We start from the raw sequence: 18720 nt of genomic DNA, 5'->3' as shown, positions 1-18720 counted from the left end.
TGCTTTGGCTCTGGAATTAAAATTTGAGAATAGCAGCACGACTGCCAAAAACAGGATTGACATACAATTCCTGTCTTGTGTAAACCTTTTCTTTTCTTCAGTTGCCTCTCTCCATACTGCCAATGAAAATACTGAAGTAGTAAGGGTCTCGCTCCACAGGGTAGAGTTTTAATCAATTAAAACCAATCAGATGATGGTTCCAGCTTTCTCTTAAACCTTAGTTGAAATGTGATCCAGAATCGCCATGAGTATTGGCTAAATATGCAGATTCAAGCACATTTATTCAAGACCTAGGGGGTCAGAGTTTCTTTGAGGTGGGCTTGGAAGTAAGGATTTTTAACAATCATCTGCTTTAGTTTTGCAACCTACAGTTTGGAATTACAGTCACAAAGGCTATCCTGAGTCTGGTAGTTGAAAGACACCCTGTGCTCCGTTAGGCACGTACATGTTCATCACTTGCTCTGTTTGGGCTTGTGCATTGGTCGGTATGTATACCCAGTGGATCTATGTTGCTGTTCCTAAGCAACCGGGACTGGGCGTATAGTTAGGTCACGTGGCAGAGGACCATGTCAAAGTCACCACAGCTTTTGATCAATATGAGTTTGTCAGAGTCAGAAAGTATCTGAAACGTGCGATCCCTATTCATATATTCCTGGGTGAATTTCCTAAGACCGGAAGTTTGTATTTAATATCCTTCATCAAGAAAAATGTTAGTCTCCTTCCCGTTTCACAAATTTATACCGTATTTGACAGATTCTGATGCAGTCATGTGAGAAAATGGCCCCATCCTCCAGGTTGCTCCTCACGCATAGCCATTAGAAACATATTGTAAAAGAGGGAGAGAGAGAGAGAGAGATTTCCCTTCTAGCCTCAGGCTCCATGGGTAATTATTTTCTTTCAACACCTTCATTGAAATTCCCTGTGTAATGCTACCAGAGTGAATTATAGTTAAACCTTTTATTCTGCACGTACGGAACTGGGATAAAAAGACGGTGCCAGCAATATTACTCAGCTACTTTCAGTTCAGGGATTGAGGCTGATGTAAACCATCATAACTAGAGAGAAAATAATATTCAATTATGAATCACTGCCAGATGGGTGAATATATGTCTTCGGGTTTCATTTTTCTGCAAGGTGCTTAACTGTAGTACATTCCTCATCTACTTTTGAAGTCATATTCTTTCTATGGGCAATAGATTTAATTGCCCTACATATTCGGAAGATCGAAAATTAATAAGCTATGTATTTGGACTCCATCTCACAATAAAAAAAAAAAAAGGAAATCAGAAATTGTGCTAAAGTAAATGTTATGTAACAAGGTTCTGTAACCCAGGTCCCGTTGGATCTGTGAGGAGGGGGTCCCACTGCACGATGTCTCACTTGCCCAGGGCCAACCGTCCAAGTTGATGCCAGTGTGAGGGAAAGAGAAGGTGAAATGAAACAGGAAGTAATAATTGTTAGAAAAAGTGCTTGCAGTCTGGGTCAAACCGAAGGGGTATCTAATGTGTGTGGTCTTGACATCCTGGACCCCAACCCTTGCAGTATACACAGACCACCAGATTGTTGGGTAATCCAAAGAAGGTAGCTGAAAGGTGATCACATTTCTGCAGATTGGTGTCTCTGATAATTTCCAGTCTCTAGCCCGAGGTGGGGCTTAGAGCTCCCTGTCAATGCTTTCACTTCTCTGTGCTCAGGGATTCTGCCATCCCTGTTTTCCAGCATTTTCAACTCTCACTACAACCTTAATCTCCCTTCTAAATCCCATTCCTATGGATCTTCCAGAGGTAACCATGCCTCCACCTTTAGCAACCATTATGCATTTTCTCTATCAATTTCCTACTGAGCCTGGCCACCTAAAGATACATACATCAAACACTTACATACTTGTATTGTTTGAACATCACCGGATGGATTTTCTTTTAGTCAATATTAAATCTGTCATATGGAGTTTTTCTCCTCCCCACCTTGCTTTGTTCATTTCTTATCTTTTTTTTTAATCACAACTTTCACTTTGCTTTTCCACCTTGTTCTATTGATTAATCCCTCTTTCCAGTGTCTTCAACCTCTTTTATTTGATTACATGTAACCCTAGTCTATAAAGAAATCCTTGTTGTCTTATTTCCTTCCCTCAAAAAAAAAACAAACAAACAAAAAAAAAAAAAACAAACAAAAACCAAAAACCAAAAAACAGTCCTCACTTGGCCAGGCTTCCTTTTCTGCCTTTTCTTACTGCTCAGCTTCTGCATCCCTGAATAATCTCCACTCCAATTTGTTGAAACGGTAGTCAACATTTGCTGCCTCGACTTGTTCATCTCTTGCGTCTGCAATCTGACTTGTTTTCCCCATCACACTTTTAGAGGATTCTGGAAAAAAAAATCCTCATTCACTTCCAAATTCCCAAACTTAGTGGCTGCTTTTCAATCCTCCTCTTACTGATTTTCTTTGCTTTTCATACTCAACCACTGTGTCCTTCTTAAAATCCTAATTATAATCTTACCCTTTATGAGCACCTATTTTGTGGTCATTCTCTAGAGACGAGATGGCTACCCTTACCCGAAATTTGGTTCAAGCCTGATGATGCCACACAGGCACCAAGAGGATTTTAAAAAGTTTATTTACCTAATAATCAGCTTTCTGGGGAGAACAGGGCAGGCCTCCCAAGCTGGTCAAAAATGATTTGAGAGATCAAGGGAAGGAGACCAGTCTGAGATTTTTGTGGTGGTTAGGGGGTGTGGCTAAGGAAAAGGTTGAACTTCCCACAACAAAGGAGGAAGCACCAAGCTTTCTTATCAGCTTGCCCAGATGTGGGGCAAAAGGGAGGGAGTGAGATGTAAGGCTTAAAAGCTGTCAGCAGTAGTCAGACATCAAAAACAGATTTAGATTCTTTATTGCAATTCATCCAGTGTACATTAGATGCCCACTTGTTTTTTCCTCTAATATTTACTAAATATTTTTAGTAATATTTTACTAAATTGTTCATTTATATGCTTTTAAAAGCATTGGCTATGTAGGAATTATTATTGTATTCTTGCCCCATTAACTGTTATAGTTAATATGTGTTTGTTGAAGGGATGAATAAAATGGTCAATCTAGCAACACTAAAACTATATGAAGATATTAAAAACCTAGGAATCAACTAAAGAAAAGAAGTTGGCATCTATCTTTAGAAGACCCAAGGCCAGGCTGCACAAGGTCAGTGACTTGACGTAAATTTGGAAACGTAAATAGAACTTTCCTCATGAGAAAGTTGCTGTCTCTGTTGAACAATTTAAACTTGCCAGTTTTTAATCACAATTACACTTGCGCTTCCCTAACCTGACCTCCTAGAGAACTAATCTCTACTTTCAGGTGGAGTCAGAAGGTATCTCTAAGGTGCCATCTGGCCGGGGGCGGGGGTGGGGGGTGAGGGTGGGGGAATCAGAACCTTCAATTCCCAATACCTTGCCAATTTGTGACAGTTCTCAATATGTCTACTGATACAACTTTCTGTTCTAGGAAAGCACTAATTTCATATGTCTTCAGTAAAAATACTATACAGTATCCCCCCCGCCTTATCAATGGGAGATATGTCCCAACACCCCCAGCAGGTTCCTGGAACCACGGATAACACCAAATCCTATAGATTTTGGTTTTTTCCTATGCATACATACCTATAATAAAGTTTAATTGAAGAAGTAGGCACAGTAAGAGATTAACAACAACTAATAATAAAATAGAACAATTATAACAATACATTGTAATGAAGATTATTTGAATGTGGCCTCTCTCTCAAAATATCTTATTGTATGTACTCACCCTTCTTGGGATGCAACGAAATGATAAATGCCTACCTGATAATATGCAGAGAAGTGAACAACGGCGGCATCGTGATGTGGTGTTTGCTACTCTTCCTTCTGAAGGAGGACGTTCTGCTTCCGGACAGCGTTTGACTACTGGTAACTGAAACCGGGGAAAGTGAAACTGCAGATGAAGGGGGACTACTGTAATATAAAAAGAGGAAATCAACTCTTAACTCACTATTACAATTTACTATATTTCATGACCTATGAAAACCCCTGACCTGGGCAAATGGAACTTACAGGGCAGTAGATTTTGGATCAATAGAAAGATGACCTTTTGAGCAGTCTGCGAGAAAGTTTCTGTGCTATATAAATTATCCATTTCTTCTTAACAAATTACTCCCCAAAAGGTTGAGTTATCATTTCTCACAATGGCGTGAGTGGCTGGACTCTGCTGGTCTCCCCTGGGCTCACTATATTGCTGCACTCAGCCGGTGAGCGAGCTGGGGGCTGGGCTCACCTGGGATGTACCCAGTGAGTGGGCATCCTCACCCAAGCGGTCTTGCACTTGTGCTTCTCATCAGCCTAGTGGTGTCGGGATCCTAAGAGAAGGAAGGCAGCAGGCGCAAGCCCTCCGGGAGCCTTGACTCAAGAGCTCGAAACATGTAACTTCCACAACTCCAGTCCGGTTTCAAGCAAAAGGAGAAATGCACTCCGTCCGTGGATGGGAGGAACACCAAAACCACTGTGTGAAAGGGAGGTGAATAATGCCATGGCCATCAAACAGTATACCAGAGTCCACCTCTGCTGCCACAAATTATTCACGTTCTGGCAACATGAAGAATATGCTCACTCTCCTCCAGGGACCCCAAAGGCTCGCACCAATTATGACACCTGGCTTAAAGTCCGGGACCTCACGACCAGGGTCTCGTTCGTTGTGGGGGAAGCTCCTTAGAGGCAGCTTCCTTTGATGCTGAAAGATGTGAACTAGAAGCACGAGTGATCGTCCAGCTACACACTCAACATAAAATGGTAAGACGGGGGCAGAGTAATCACAGTAGACACCTGTGCTCAAAAAACAGTAAGAATGGGGGCGCCTGGGTGGCGCAGTCGGTTAAGCGTCTGACTTCAGCCAGGTCACGATCTCGCGGTCCGTGAGTTCGAGCCCCGCGTCGGGCACTGGGCTGATGGCTCGGAGCCTGGAGCCTGTTTCCGATTCTGTGTCTCCCTCTCTCTCTGCCCCTCCCCCGTTCATGCTCTGTCTCTCTCTGTCCCAAAAATAAAAAAAAAATAAAAAAAACAGTAAGAATGGAGCAGGGAGCACACCCAGCCCTTGGGTCTTGGTTCGCAATGCCATCATCCAGTAGAGGGAACCAGGGCTCCTTGGAGAAACGGGCAGGTTCTCCATTAGACAATCCCATTAGGGCCGGAGCAGTGCCACCATAAGAAAAACGCCAGAAAAGCCCAAATTGAGGGTCAAAGACCTCTAATTTGACTTTAAAATACCTTCTAAACAGACCTCAAAACCATCAAGGTTATCAAATGCAAAGAAAGATGAAGATACCATCACGGCAGAGGAAGCTAAGGAGACGTGTCGGCGAAATGTGTTGTGGTATCTTGGAGTTTCCCGACACAGAGCCTTAGGACAGTAGGGAAATGAGGACACGAGGGGAAAAGCAGTGGAACTTGAATAAACTGTAGACTTTAATTCATGGCAATGTACCAATATGGTTCCTTAGCTGAGACAAATGCTTCATGGTTTTGTAAAATGTTAGCAGTCTGGGAAACATGCATGAGGAGTACATGGGAACTCTCTGTATTATCTTTGCAGCTTTCCAGTAAATATGAAGACTACTCCAAAATTAACAATATATATATTTAAATGAAAGGTAAAGAAGGGGAAGCATGTAGTGGTCAGGATTTTGCAGTAATTCTGAAAAGCAGCTGGGCACCCATCACCAGTGTTCCTTCACGCGGACAAGGCTTGTTCCTTGATAAGGGTCTTGTGCTGCAGCCTGGGGGTGACTCCTGAATCCGTTGGTCTCAGATCTTGGTTCCACCCCCTGGCCTTTTTTCTGTTCTCCTTTTTGATCAGAAGTAGCTGGTGTTTGCGGCTGGGTACTTGTCTCAGCTTCTTTTTCATGGAAGGTTGAAGGTCCAGAGGCCTTTTTTATTGTTATTTAAATTTTCTTAACCACGTCTGTTCCTTTTGGTCCAAAGAGCCAATGTTTGCATCAGTACCATTCTCTTAAAATTTTCGTGAATCTTACTAGGATTGATGTCATACCCCAAAGGTGACATCCATAATTTGGGGAGGGAGGAGGGGAACAGATCCCTATAACTCTGAGCATATAAAAATGCTGTGGGACAACACACTTTTAAATTTCAAACAACATCTTGACTGACTAGAAGTCTATTAGCTACCATTTGAAGTCTTTCTGAGATCTTAAAGGGTTTTATAACTATAGACTCAAATACATCTTTATGCAAAGGCCATTTCTCACAATGAATCTTCTATGGGTTGGAAATGGGAATCAGTTTTATATTTCAACCCAGCAATCCCTAGTTCTCCTACATTTCCTCTAAATTCTGCTTTCAAACTGAGAAATTTTGTCTTTGTTCATCTCTCTCTTCACCTCATCCGATGCAGCTAAAAACAAAAACCAAAAACAAACAAACAAAAAAAACAAATGACATGTTTAACAATGCCTGGCACTCTCCTTAGCCAGACCCATAAATGCATTTCCTAATATTCCAAGTTGCTGGGCAGTAATGCCTCAGTTGTTCTGTCTGCATATAACTGAGTTGTCTTTTTACCAGTCTCTAACCATGCTTCCTCACTGATCTTCCAGCTATACCACTAGTAAGCTACTTTCTGGCCTCCTTTTCCCCTCTTTCCTCTACACCTGCTGACTCTCACTCCCCGATACGTGACCTAAACAATTAGTTGCCTCTGCCCTATCTCACAAACTTCTTAGCAAAATTCTTTGGCCAGGAGATCTGCATTGTATCCCACTCCCTTCCCTGACAAGGAATGAAAAGGCACATCAAAGAAAAACAAGTAATAATAATAATAATAATACTCTAACTTAAGCCACTGTTAAAGGGCAATAAAACTTGTCCAGAGGGGTGCTTAGGTGGCTCAGTGGGTTAAGCATCTGACTTCAGCTCAGGTCATGGTCTTGGGTTCATGAGTTCAAGCCCTGCATCAGGCTCTGTGCAAACCCGTCCAGAGAGTATTCCCTCATTCACCTTAATCTTCTCCAAGAGGAGGGAAAATAGACATTGAAAATGTCTGAACTGATTGAAAATACAAAGAATCTGGTGTATTCTTAGGTTATAAGGCAAACCCTAAGGGATTCATTTTATAAAAGTGTCTAAAATGTGAAAATGTGAAGTATAAATGATCACTTGTTGATGACCTGCTATGGCAGCATTGTTTTAAAGACAAGTATTATATAATGTAATGCTTAAAGCAACTCTGTAAGGTAGAAAGTCTTATTCAGAGTTTATCTTTTTACACAGTGGTTAGGATGTCCAAAAAGCTGAACATTCATCTTTAAACATTTCAGGAAGATCCACATTTTCTCTGTATTTACGTCTGTGTGTATCTCTTCATTCTAAGGGCAAAATTAGCTGGACTTCTGCATGATTTTGCTTTAGTTCTCACTTTTCCCCCTTCCACATAATTGGTTTATATCTGAGACCAATTTCTAAAAGTCGTGGAGTCACAGAGCTTGAAATCGGTAGTTTTTGAAGCATAATGTACCAATTTAGAGATAAACTTCTTGGACTATTAGGGGAGATAAGAGTGTATTTAAGGTCTTTCCTCCTGCTCATTTTCCCCATAGTGGTGAAATAAAGATGAGATTAGAAAAAAAAAAAAAAAGGAAATAATATAATATTGTGGTGCAGCAACATGTTTGTGGAAACTTTGTGATATTTCCTAGCATAGAAATCTGCTTGGGGCCCGTGACACGGGTGATGCTGTGTCACCAAACAAATATTTAGAAGCCAAGGTACAAGTAGTCTACAGGTTTCTTTAAGTTTCCCAAATCTCCCAAAGCTCAATGACTAGAAGGAAGATGATTTACCATAAGGACATGACCAAAAAGTGAAAAAGAAATTATGTCATGGGAAACAAGAGCTAGCAATCACACTTACCCAGTTTTATTTTTGATGGGAGAAACTGTCTCAGTCGGCTTGAAGCACCATAACAAAATACCATTGTTTGGGGGGTTTAAACAAGAGGAATTTATTTCTCAGACTTCTGGAGACTGGAAGTTCAAGACCAAAGTGCCAGCAGGGTCAGTGTCTTTTGAGAGCTCTCTCCTTGCACTACTGATGACTTCTTTCTTGTAATGTCTTCATACGACCTTTCCTCAGTGAATGAAGGTGGTGAGAGTGAGGGGGAAGCAAGCTTTCCCCTGTTTCTCCTCATGAAGGCACTAATCCCATCCCGAGGGCTCCACCCTATGACTTCATCAAAACCTAATGACCTCCTAAAGGTCCTGCCTTCAGGTATCACCACATTGGAGGTTAGAGCCTCAACATGTGAGTTTGGGGGAGACATAATTCAGTCCATAGCAGAAACTACAGCTTCCTTTTTCCCTTTCTCCTTTCTTGTCCTTCGTTCCTTCGTTCGTTCCTTCCTTCCCTCCTTCCTTCCCTCCTTCACCATGGATCATAGTAGCTGAAAGGTAGTTAGAAGCTCCAGTGAAATAGAATGATCATTCCTTCTGGGTTCCAACCAAGTCCCCACCTAACAAAGCCTGTGGCTTTAATCCACCCGCAGGTGTTAGAACAGGGTGAGGTTTTTGTTCCCTAGGCTTGTACACAACTAGAGCTACAGATCTGGTGGAAACGTTTCACCTTTTCCTTGCCTGATGTGCTTGACCGCAAGTTGCTGAAGAGCTCGGAGGCTGAGTGTAGCTGATGGACGCCTGAGAGCAGCAGCGCTAAAGCAGCACTGAAAAGGTGGCTGTTGGCCAAGATTGTGGAAGAGACTTCAAAATAAAAACCACAAAACAATCCTAAAGGTCTATAGCAAATGGATACTCCAAGTCTGTGAGATCTGTCAGATGGGCAAGTCATGGTTAAAGGCATGGTCTGAAGTCCTATAGAATTGGTTTTCGATCTTACCCAGGCGTTTACTCTGCGAGGCCCATGGTGTATTGTCCTCAGTAAGCGAACAGGAAGGTCACTCATTAAGTGAAAGAATTAATTCAAGGCATTTAGCACATTTTGTCATCCAATGAATGTTTATTGAGCACCTGCCTGTAAGCCAAACTGTTGACCGCGTGCTGGGTAGAGATCAGTGAGTGAATAAGAAGCAGCTGGAAACTGACTTTGTGGTGTTTTACTCTAGTAAGGAGGAGACAAAAGTCGGGCAAGTCAACATGCAAATAAATGCTTGCAAATCGAGAAAGTGCCCTGAAGAGCTGATACAGCAAGGCACCACTATGGTAGAGAATAACACAGCCAGGAAAAAAGAGAGTAGAGGTGGGATTGGGGGAGACACTTGGGAACTCACTCAGGCTAAGGCACTCCAGGAAGGATTCTTAGAGGAGACAATTTTTAACTAGGACATATGGGAGGAGAGGATGACATCCAAACAAAAAGCAAGGTTAGGGTGAGGGAAGCAGACCCCCGGAGGATCCCAAAAGGGGAAAACTCAGGCACAGAATCTCAGCAAGAGGAAAGAGCTGAGTGTCAACTGGCTTAGAGAACAACAGGGTGGCCCCAGGGTGATGGTGGTGATGGGGAATGGTGTGAGCCTGCGAACAAAGGCTGGCAGCAGGGAAGCGTTTACAAATGCTTTTGGTTTTCAGTCTTGAGGTTTTTATGAGGGAAAAATAAGACAGTGTATTAAAAACATCTAGTCTACTGCTTGAGACATACTAGGTGCTCAACCAACAGAATTTACTGTTGTTTTTGTTATGTTTAGTGGTACAAGTAGCTTTGCTATTTTCTGAGAAACAGATCACACTTCGAGTGTCTCCTTTTCATATGGCTCTTCTGTATCTTTGTTTCTGTCACAATCTCTGGTTCTTCCTTGCAGCTTTTCATCCTTACCTTCAGGCCAACCGTAAGCTGTCCCTGCCCTCTAGATATTCCATACATATTTGGTAGCCCCTTTGGAATATTCTTCAATATATTTGCGTCATTTACTGCAAAGATTTTGTTTGGTTTGTTTGCTAAAATATTTTTTTAAAGATAAATGACTAGGGACGCCTGGGTGGCTCAGTCGGTTGAGCCAGGTCATGATCTCGCGGTTCACAAGTTTGAGCCCCATGTCAGGCTCTGTGCTGACAGCTCAGAGCCTGGGGCCTGCTTCAGATTCGGTGTCTCCCTCTCTCTCTGCCCCTCCCCTGCTCGTACTTTGTCTCTCAAAAATAAATAAGCACACAAAAAAGGAGAGAAATGACTAAACAAAATAATTGAAAGCACAGGTTAGTTTGATCAACTACCGTCCATTTGGTATTGAGAGGAATAATCATTCCTGTGACAATCTGGAAAAAAAAAAAAAGGAAGTCCTGAACTCCATGGGGTTCAAGAACCCTCCTCCTCCCCAAAAATGTGCTTGTCCCTCTCCAGCCATAGAGAGGGCTTGTTACTCTCTCCAAACTATCATGAATGATTGATTTGAGATTCTGGATCCTTCAGAGCTTCTCCCAAATGAACAAAAGACAGTCCTGCTCAGAGTCTCGGTGGCTGTTAGTCAGCCCTTTAATGTGATTCTAATGGTTTGTGTGTGTGTGAGAATTCACAGTAAATTCATTATGAAAACCCATTTACCACAGGGTTGACACCAGCAAAAGCCTGAGGCAGCTCAGGGAATTGTGGGACACGACATCTGTTTCAGTGAACATAACTCAGACATTCCACATCCGTGCTCGCTCATTGGTGTTTAATAGCTTCTCGCACAGCCCTTTCTCTCCTCAGGACATACACATTCAGACACAGAAAATCATAAAGGCCAAATGTCTTCTTTAATCCTCCGAGGCTTAGCTAGCTAAAAGGAAACTGTCAAGAGCCATAGCAACCAGCTATGTGGACAGAAAAGAATAATAATAATTATTAATAATAACAGTAATTGGAAACAAAAAGAAAAAAAGAAGCTAATTTGCTGATTTAATTCATGTAAGATTCTACCTTTCTCTATTTTGCTGTTTTTGTGTCAGATTTTTATGCATATTCAAAATAGAATGTATAATTTGATCATACCTACTTTGTTATGATTTACTGTTAATAACTTTGCTGAAGTGTAAATGGCCTCACATGCTAATTGGGTGTGCTTCCTGTGACATATGCAAACTGACTTAGAAACTAACATATGCTGTTATTACTCATAATAGATCAGCTTTGTCTGAAATATTTGTGCCCAAAATTACCATTTGGCATGTCTTCAAATTCAAATCCACCTTCTGCCCTGAGATGAAATTCAAGGATTTGTTTTCTGCTTTTTTTTTTTTTTTAATATATTTTGGATAGGCTGCTTTCACTGCTACAATAAGGAGTGTTCGGTGTTTACATTATAATGACTATTTATGGGGGTTTAATATGTTGCTTGTTGCAAATTGCATCCGACGGAAAGTTGGCAAGATGGCACAGAGATGTGGGACCACATTCAACTATATTTAACATCGTATCAGGCGGTTGATCTTTTGAAAATCTATGGTGTTAAATGATATTTAGCATAATCTTACATACTCTTTCCATCTTTTGCTTTGTAGAAGTTAAAAATGGTGCTGAGTCTTACAGTAACTTTACAGGAAAAAAAATGTGTTTTCTTGTGGCCAACAGTTTACTAAGGTACGAAACAGGAACAATGAAAAGCCCTAAAAATCAATCTACTTGTGTTGGAGCTATTAATGTTTTGCAGATTGTTACTGGATTTTTATATTTTTGTACCTGTTATTATGCTCTCTGAGACTGAGTAGGAGGATAGAGGCAGAAACAGATCTGTAAGAAACGGGTGTAGATGTTGCAGAGAAACCCAGTGACCGGAGTGAGATGGTTAGTTTGTATTACAAATAGCATTTTATTTTATTTTATCTTTTAAAATGTTTACTTATTTTTGAGAGAGAGAGAGAGAAAGCGCACAAGTGGGGGAGGAGGCCATCTGGCCCTCAGAGAGAGAGAGGGACAGAGGATCCGAAGCAGGCTGCGTGCTGACAGCAGCGAACATGATGTGGGGCTCAAACCCACGAACCGTGAGATCAGCACCTGAGCAGAGGTCAGGTGTTCAACTGACTGAGCCACCCAGGAGCCCAACAAACAGCATTTTATATACTTCTGTACCAGTTTGAAATGTTGCACTCAATTGTAGAGGCTAATTAGCTAGACAATTCTGGATAGGTGGGAATGGAGGAAGTAGGTTCCTTATTATTTCACAATATTAATTTGTAAAAAGGTAAAATGCCTTAGATTCTCAAGACAGTTAAGATCATTGAATCAGAATCAGATGATGTAAACAATAGTATCTCCAGTTAATGCTTAACTTCAAGGAAAGACTGTGGTTTCTTGAAAACAGCATTGTTAGGGAAGCAGTTCATCATGAGCCCTGATTATTTATCCCTGCATGTCCTTGGATATAAACTGCAAGGTGTATCAATCCCCTGATACTGAACAGTCTTCATAGCCACATGAGCCACTAAGCTGGTGCGGATGACCACATCATGACCTCCGTACAACTGCTCACGCTCTAGTGGAGGGGACCGGCTTGTTTGCGGCTTGCTCAGGAATTGCTGGTCCCTTGGTTCTGGGTTCCTCAGCTGCAGTACAATCCACTGCATGTGTAGCCTTCATCTGGGCCCATGGTGTCACCCGTGGGGCTTGGAGACCTGGAATCTGGCATCACTATGCTGATGCTCCTGCTGTGTGCTGTGCTGTGAGTAACACGCTGTCTCGTCTACATTTGGCATGTAAGGGATGGTCTCAGATTTATTCCCTCCCTTCTTGTCTAATTAGGCTAGGATTCTTCCCTGTCAGATATAAAGATCCTCCAAAAATTCGTTTTGATTCTAATCATTTAAAAATTTTATATTGGCAAACAAAGTGTAATAAACAATGGAAGATATTTTAAATAGATAGTACAGACACTACCCTTATTATTAAAAATTATTATCAACTTATTAGAGCAATGTTAAAAATAACTCCCATTCACCAGCATTTATTATGCACATTTGTCTCATTTATTGTCTCAACCGCCTTATAAGGTCTGTGTTATTATGCTGTTTTTCACACCAGGGAAATTAGGCAAACTTAGTGCAATAACCTGGCCATGTTAGATAGCTTTTGAACCCGGGTCTGTCTGGCTCTAAATTCAGCGTCTAAATTCAGACCGATGACTGCTGTAGGTATTTGATGATTAGCTTTATTTCCTGATATAAATTTTATATGCTAAAACATTTATTATTGGAAGTATAGTCTTCTACCTCCAGGTGTGGCTCTTCCAGACTTTTCACTCTATTGCATCGTTGTTCTGAAATCCTAAGTCATGCACTTGGAATAAAATCAGGATTTTAAGTCATAATTTTTTTTTTTTTAATTTTTTTTTTTCAACGTTTTTTATTTATTTTTGGGACAGAGAGAGACAGAGCATGAACGGGGGAGGGGCAGAGAGAGAGGGAGACACAGAATCGGAAACAGGCTCCAGGCTCCGAGCCATCAGCCCAGAGCCTGACGCGGGGCTCGAACTCACGGACCGCGAGATCGTGACCTGGCTGAAGTCGGACGCTTAACCGACTGCGCCACCCAGGCGCCCCTTAAGTCATAATTTGAGCCTGGCTTGAATGTCATGGGACTTGCCTGTTTCTAATAAATAAGATGAGATGTTTCAAATAAACTTGATTGTTCATACTAGTAAATAACTAGATAGCCCAAAAAGGTTGAAATTACTTTAAATAAACTGAATCATGGTGTATTTAATTTGCCTTATTTTTTCATACAATAGTGTTTAGTTTTGCCAGACTCCTTGACGCTATAGATAAATGAGTAGAATCTAGGCCAAGCAAAGGACCAGATGGCCTGAAGTGACGGGGAGGAGTAGTCCTGTTGGGTATTTTTGATATCTTACGTTTAGGGTTTTGTGTGTGTGTGTGTGTGTGTGTGTGTGTGTGTGTGTGTTTTCATTTCTAATGCCTCTGGCTACTACAATAACAGTTACAATAAATAAAGCAAAACCAGCTGATTTCACTAAGTCAATCTGATTACATTTACAAAACTTTATTTACTATCAAATTTTCTAACTGCATGTTAATAATTAATACATGATTGAACATCTATTGGGGCTCTGTCGTATTTAGGCCAAAACTTTATAAAATAAAAACAGACTCTAAAATATACTGTGGGAAATAGCAGGGGTGTACTCCTGCGAACAAATAAGGATACTTCCAAAATGTTCCTTTGGAGAATCACCGTCTTAAAATTGGAAAGTTTTGAGCATTTGCAATTCTCAAGCTAGGGCCTGAAAAAAAAGAGACGTGGGAGTTCCAGTTGCATAATATGGATTCTGACTCTGCATACAAAAATAGCCCAGGCCTGCTTGGTGGCTGGAATCTACTGCCCTCAGGCATTGCAAATGGGGAGAAGGCAGGTCTATGCTCCAAGGGATCTGGAGCTTAATCTTTTGGAAGTGCCAAATCTTTAATTCTGAAACAGATTACAAAATTAGAAGTGAAAATAGATATTTATTTAGAATGACATGAAGAACAATGAAATCACATTTTTAAAATGTGGCCAAACTGACAAATACCACAAATCCCCTCAAGACTCAGCAGAGTAGTATATTATTTTTAATTAATTCACTTCTGGATTTACTTCCGGCATATTTTTTAAAACATTTTTTTAATGTACTCTTTCATCACCTCTTCATATGACAGCAATTATGTAACATTTTTTAAAGAGGAAAAAAGAAAATTCACTATTGCCCTTCGCATGGTTGAGTAAAATTTGTCTTTTTGTGTCGATAATATTTAAAGTACTTTAGGTTCCCCATTTGGTATCACTAATGTCATGTGGACATTTAGCGTAGCTGCCAAAGTTGTGAAAATGTCTACCAAAATTTCTTTCGTGGGTCAGCTGTACTATTTCGGGACATTTCGAGTTTTCTTGTGCAATAACTACTTTTATGTGGTCCTTGAATTGACCGTTGGCATTCACCGGTATGTCATTGGTGTTCTTGTTGTAGTGCAGTGTTCCGAGGATGTTAATACATTTAATTTCATTTAATAATTTTTTGCAAATTGGCCTTTCTGTTTACTTCTCGCTTTGTGAAACTGTCCTCAATTTGTGGATGTAAGCAAACAAATTTCAACTCTGATTGCTATGCAAAAGAACGAAAGATCATCTGCTTTGCGATGAACTTTAAAGTTCAACTGCGCCCCAGCAGCATGCCATACATGAGAAAATTGCTTACTGAGCTACAGGTATTGAATACTGGAAAAAGTTCACAGTGTATTATAATTTATCTTATTTAACAATCTAGGGAGTTCGCAGCCATCAGCAGCTCCCGTGCAACTGCGGCTGCAACCAGGAATACAGGAATCTCCGTGGAGCTGCTGGTACCGCGAACCTCGTAGGTAAAGCACCTGCATACTTTTGATAGCGCATGTGAAGGGATGTCTCTAAAATTGACTTCATTAATCTCGTTCTCAGCAAATTGACCTGGGCCACTCAAGATGGCTTTTATTCTGGATGGTAGTGCGTGTGCTCTTTTGACAAAGAATTCACGACCATGCAGAGTCGGGTTAAGCATCCACCTTCCGTGCAGGTCGTGATCTCATGGCTGTGGGAACCAGCCCCATGTTGGGCTCTAAGAGTCTTGCTCTCCCTCTGCCCTTTCCCCACTCGCGCACTCTCTCTCTCTCTCAAAAAAAAAAAAATAAAAAATAAAAAATAAATAAATAAATAAATAAAATAAAGAGCAAATAATTAAAAAATGTGTCACCTGATTTACTTCTTTTCGTTAACTTGATTTTCTTTTCTTTTCTTTTTTTTTTAATTTTTTTTTTTCTCATTAAACTTTTGTTTTAATGGGTCTCAAAATTCTGTGACAGATTTTTGGTCAAAGTTGTTTCCATTAAAAAGTACTGATTTTAAAAACTAATAACTTAAAACTGCCACACACAAAAAAAACAAATGGTCCACAAAACATTCTCCTTTCCTTCTGAAGGTTTTACGATGCATTGTTATCATTAACCAGTCTTTTACTATTAAACTTAAATGGCCAATTGACACAAACAGTTCTGAGACCGTTCTTCCACCACTGATTAAGACTGGGGTGACAGGTATTGGGGATAATATTCATTTAGCCTTCTGAGCTTTCTGGGCAGACTTGGTGACCTTGCCAACTCCAGCTGCCTTCTTGTCCACTGCTTTGATGACACCCACAGCAACCGTCTGTCTCATGTCACAAACAGCAAAACGGCCCAGAGGAGGATAGTCAGAGAAGCTCTCAACACACATGGGCTTGCCAGGAACCATATCAACGATGGCAGCATCACCAGATTTTAAGAACTTGGGACCATCTTCCAGCTTTTTTCCAGAACGACGGTCAATCTTCTCCTTCAGCTCAGCAAACTTGCAGGCGATGTGAGCTGTGTGACAGTCCAGCACAGGTGCATATCCGGCACTGATTTGGCCTGGATGGTTCAGGATAATCACCTGAGCTGTGAAGCCAGCTGCTTCCATTGGTGGGTCATTTTTGCTATCACCAGCCACATTGCCACGACGAACATCTTTGACAGATACGTTCTTGACATTGAAGCCCATGTTGTCCCCAGGTAGAGCCTCACTCAAAGCTTCATGGTGCATTTCAACAGACTTTACTTCAGTTGTAACATTGACTGGAGCAAAAGTGACCACCATGCCTGGCTTAAGAACACCGGTCTCCACTCGACCCACAGGGACAGTACCAATACCACCAATTTTGTAGACATCCTGGAGGGGCAGACGCAAGGGCTTGTCAGTTGGACGAGTAGGTGGCAGAATGCAATCCAGAGCTTCAAGCAGTGTGGTTCCACTGGCATTGCCATCTTTACGGGTGACTTTCCATCCCTTGAACCAAGGCATATTAGCACTTGGCTCCAGCATGTTGTCACCATTCCAACCAGAAATTGGCACAAATGCTACGGTGTCGGGGTTGTAGCCAATTTTCTTAATGTAGGTGCTGACTTCCTTAACGATTTCCTCGTATCTCTTCTGGCTGTAGGGTGGCTCAGTGGAATCCATTTTGTTAACACCGACAATAAGTTGTTTTACACCCAGTGTGTAAGCCAGAAGGGCATGCTCACGGGTCTGCCCATTCTTGGAGATACCTGCTTCAAATTCGCCAACACCAGCAGCAACGATCAGGACAGCACAGTCAGCCTGAGATGTGCCTGTAATCATATTTTTGATAAAGTCTCTGTGTCCTGGGGCATCAATGATGGTCACATAGTACTTGCTGGTCTCGAATTTCCACAGGGAGATATCAATGGTGATACCACGTTCACGTTCGGCTTTCAGTTTATCCAAGACCCAGGCATACTTGAAGGAGCCCTTTCCCATCTCAGCAGCCTCCTTCTCAAATTTTTCGATAGTTCTTTTGTCGATCCCACCACATTTGTAGATCAGATGACCAGTAGTGGTAGACTTGCCCGAATCTACGTGTCCAATGACGACGATGTTGATATGAGTCTTTTCCTTTCCCATTTTGGCTTAGGTTTAGCGGTGGTTTTCACGACACCTGTGTTCTGGCGGCAAACCCGTTGCGAAAAAGCTTTTTTTAATTTTTTAATGTTTTTATTTTTGCACAGAGAGAGATAGAGCATGAGCAGGGGAGGGGCAGAGAGAGAGGGAGACACAGAATCCGAAGCAGGCTCCAGGCTCTGAGCTGTCAGTACAGAGCCCCATGCGGGGCTTGAACCCACAGACTGTGAGATCATGACCTGAGCCGAAGTCGGACGCTTAACCGACTGAGCCACCTAGGCGCCCCGACGTTAACTCGATTTTCAAACAAACCAAGGGCCTGCTCACCCTCTTTACTGGGAAATGAAATAAATGAAATGAAATAAAGAAATAAAATATCTCTGCTTTTGATATTATGTGAGTTTTCGTTGGGCTGCAGCTCGGTTGTCATCGTAGGCTCTTTTTCTTCACCTCCTTGCACATGTTTTCACTTCTGTTTCCTGCGCCACTAATTCTCATCTGGGTTTTTAAACTTATTTAATACGTAAATTTTAAAACAAAAAATATAAAGCCCGATTTTCTGGAATTTCCATTTGTTTTATTGAAACTTTCCAAAACATCCCTCCAGATGTCATTTCATAGGGCATAGCCCCAACCTAATTTCTCCATAGCCAGGTCCCAAAAGGTAGTCATGGCTTGCTGACCTGAACTGCAGCATGTGAAGTTTGATGAAGGAGTAGCAGGCATGGAAGGAGACACCAGTCTTAATCAGTTGAGGTTAATATGTCTCGCTTTTGAAAATGTTGGGAAAAAAAGTTCCATCAGTGAACATATGGCAGAAATCTTTCTCAGGCACTTTGCAAGGACTCTTGCAGGTACAGGGCTCTGAAGGTTAAGCTTCACTAGCTTCATGGGGCCTCTGCTGCCCATCTGAGGATAGATCTAGCCATGAGCCATCCCAAGAGCATGTGGGCTCTGAAGTTGTACATGGCTTCCATGATAGAACATTCCCGAAACTTACCCTTGCATGGGACTGGGAGAAGGGCAAGGGAAGGTAAGTTAGGCCGTGTCACTAAAGACTGGTTCAGATTTGAAGACTGGAGAGGGTGACAACTTGGACTCAGCTGAAGAGTGTTGTCCCTTCTATTTCCTACTAAAGAAACCAACAGTGCAAAGAAAAAAAATATGTGGGTAAAGGGACATCGCTCCTCAATGTTCTCCTACTGCCTTGCCAAAGGCAGCTGAAGCTCACTACTCAAAAAAGCCA

At 41.6% G+C, this 18720-nt stretch overlaps 1 protein-coding gene across 1 annotated transcript; it reads right to left on the bottom strand.

The window, feature by feature from the left end:
- Positions 1-15831: 15831 nt before the first annotated feature.
- On the bottom strand, positions 15832-17540 carry LOC125924557 (elongation factor 1-alpha 1). Its single transcript, XM_049633167.1, has one exon. The coding sequence runs from the start codon at positions 17475-17477 to the stop codon at positions 16089-16091; it is 1389 nt and encodes a 462-aa protein (XP_049489124.1). The 5' UTR covers positions 17478-17540; the 3' UTR covers positions 15832-16088.
- Positions 17541-18720: the final 1180 nt, after the last annotated feature.

Source organism: Panthera uncia, chromosome F2 (assembly GCF_023721935.1).
Source record: "Panthera uncia isolate 11264 chromosome F2, Puncia_PCG_1.0, whole genome shotgun sequence".
NCBI classification, from domain to species: Eukaryota; Metazoa; Chordata; class Mammalia; order Carnivora; family Felidae; genus Panthera; species Panthera uncia.
The sequence above is the reverse complement of the archived record's forward strand: the minus strand, read 5'-3'. Positions and strand labels throughout refer to the sequence as shown.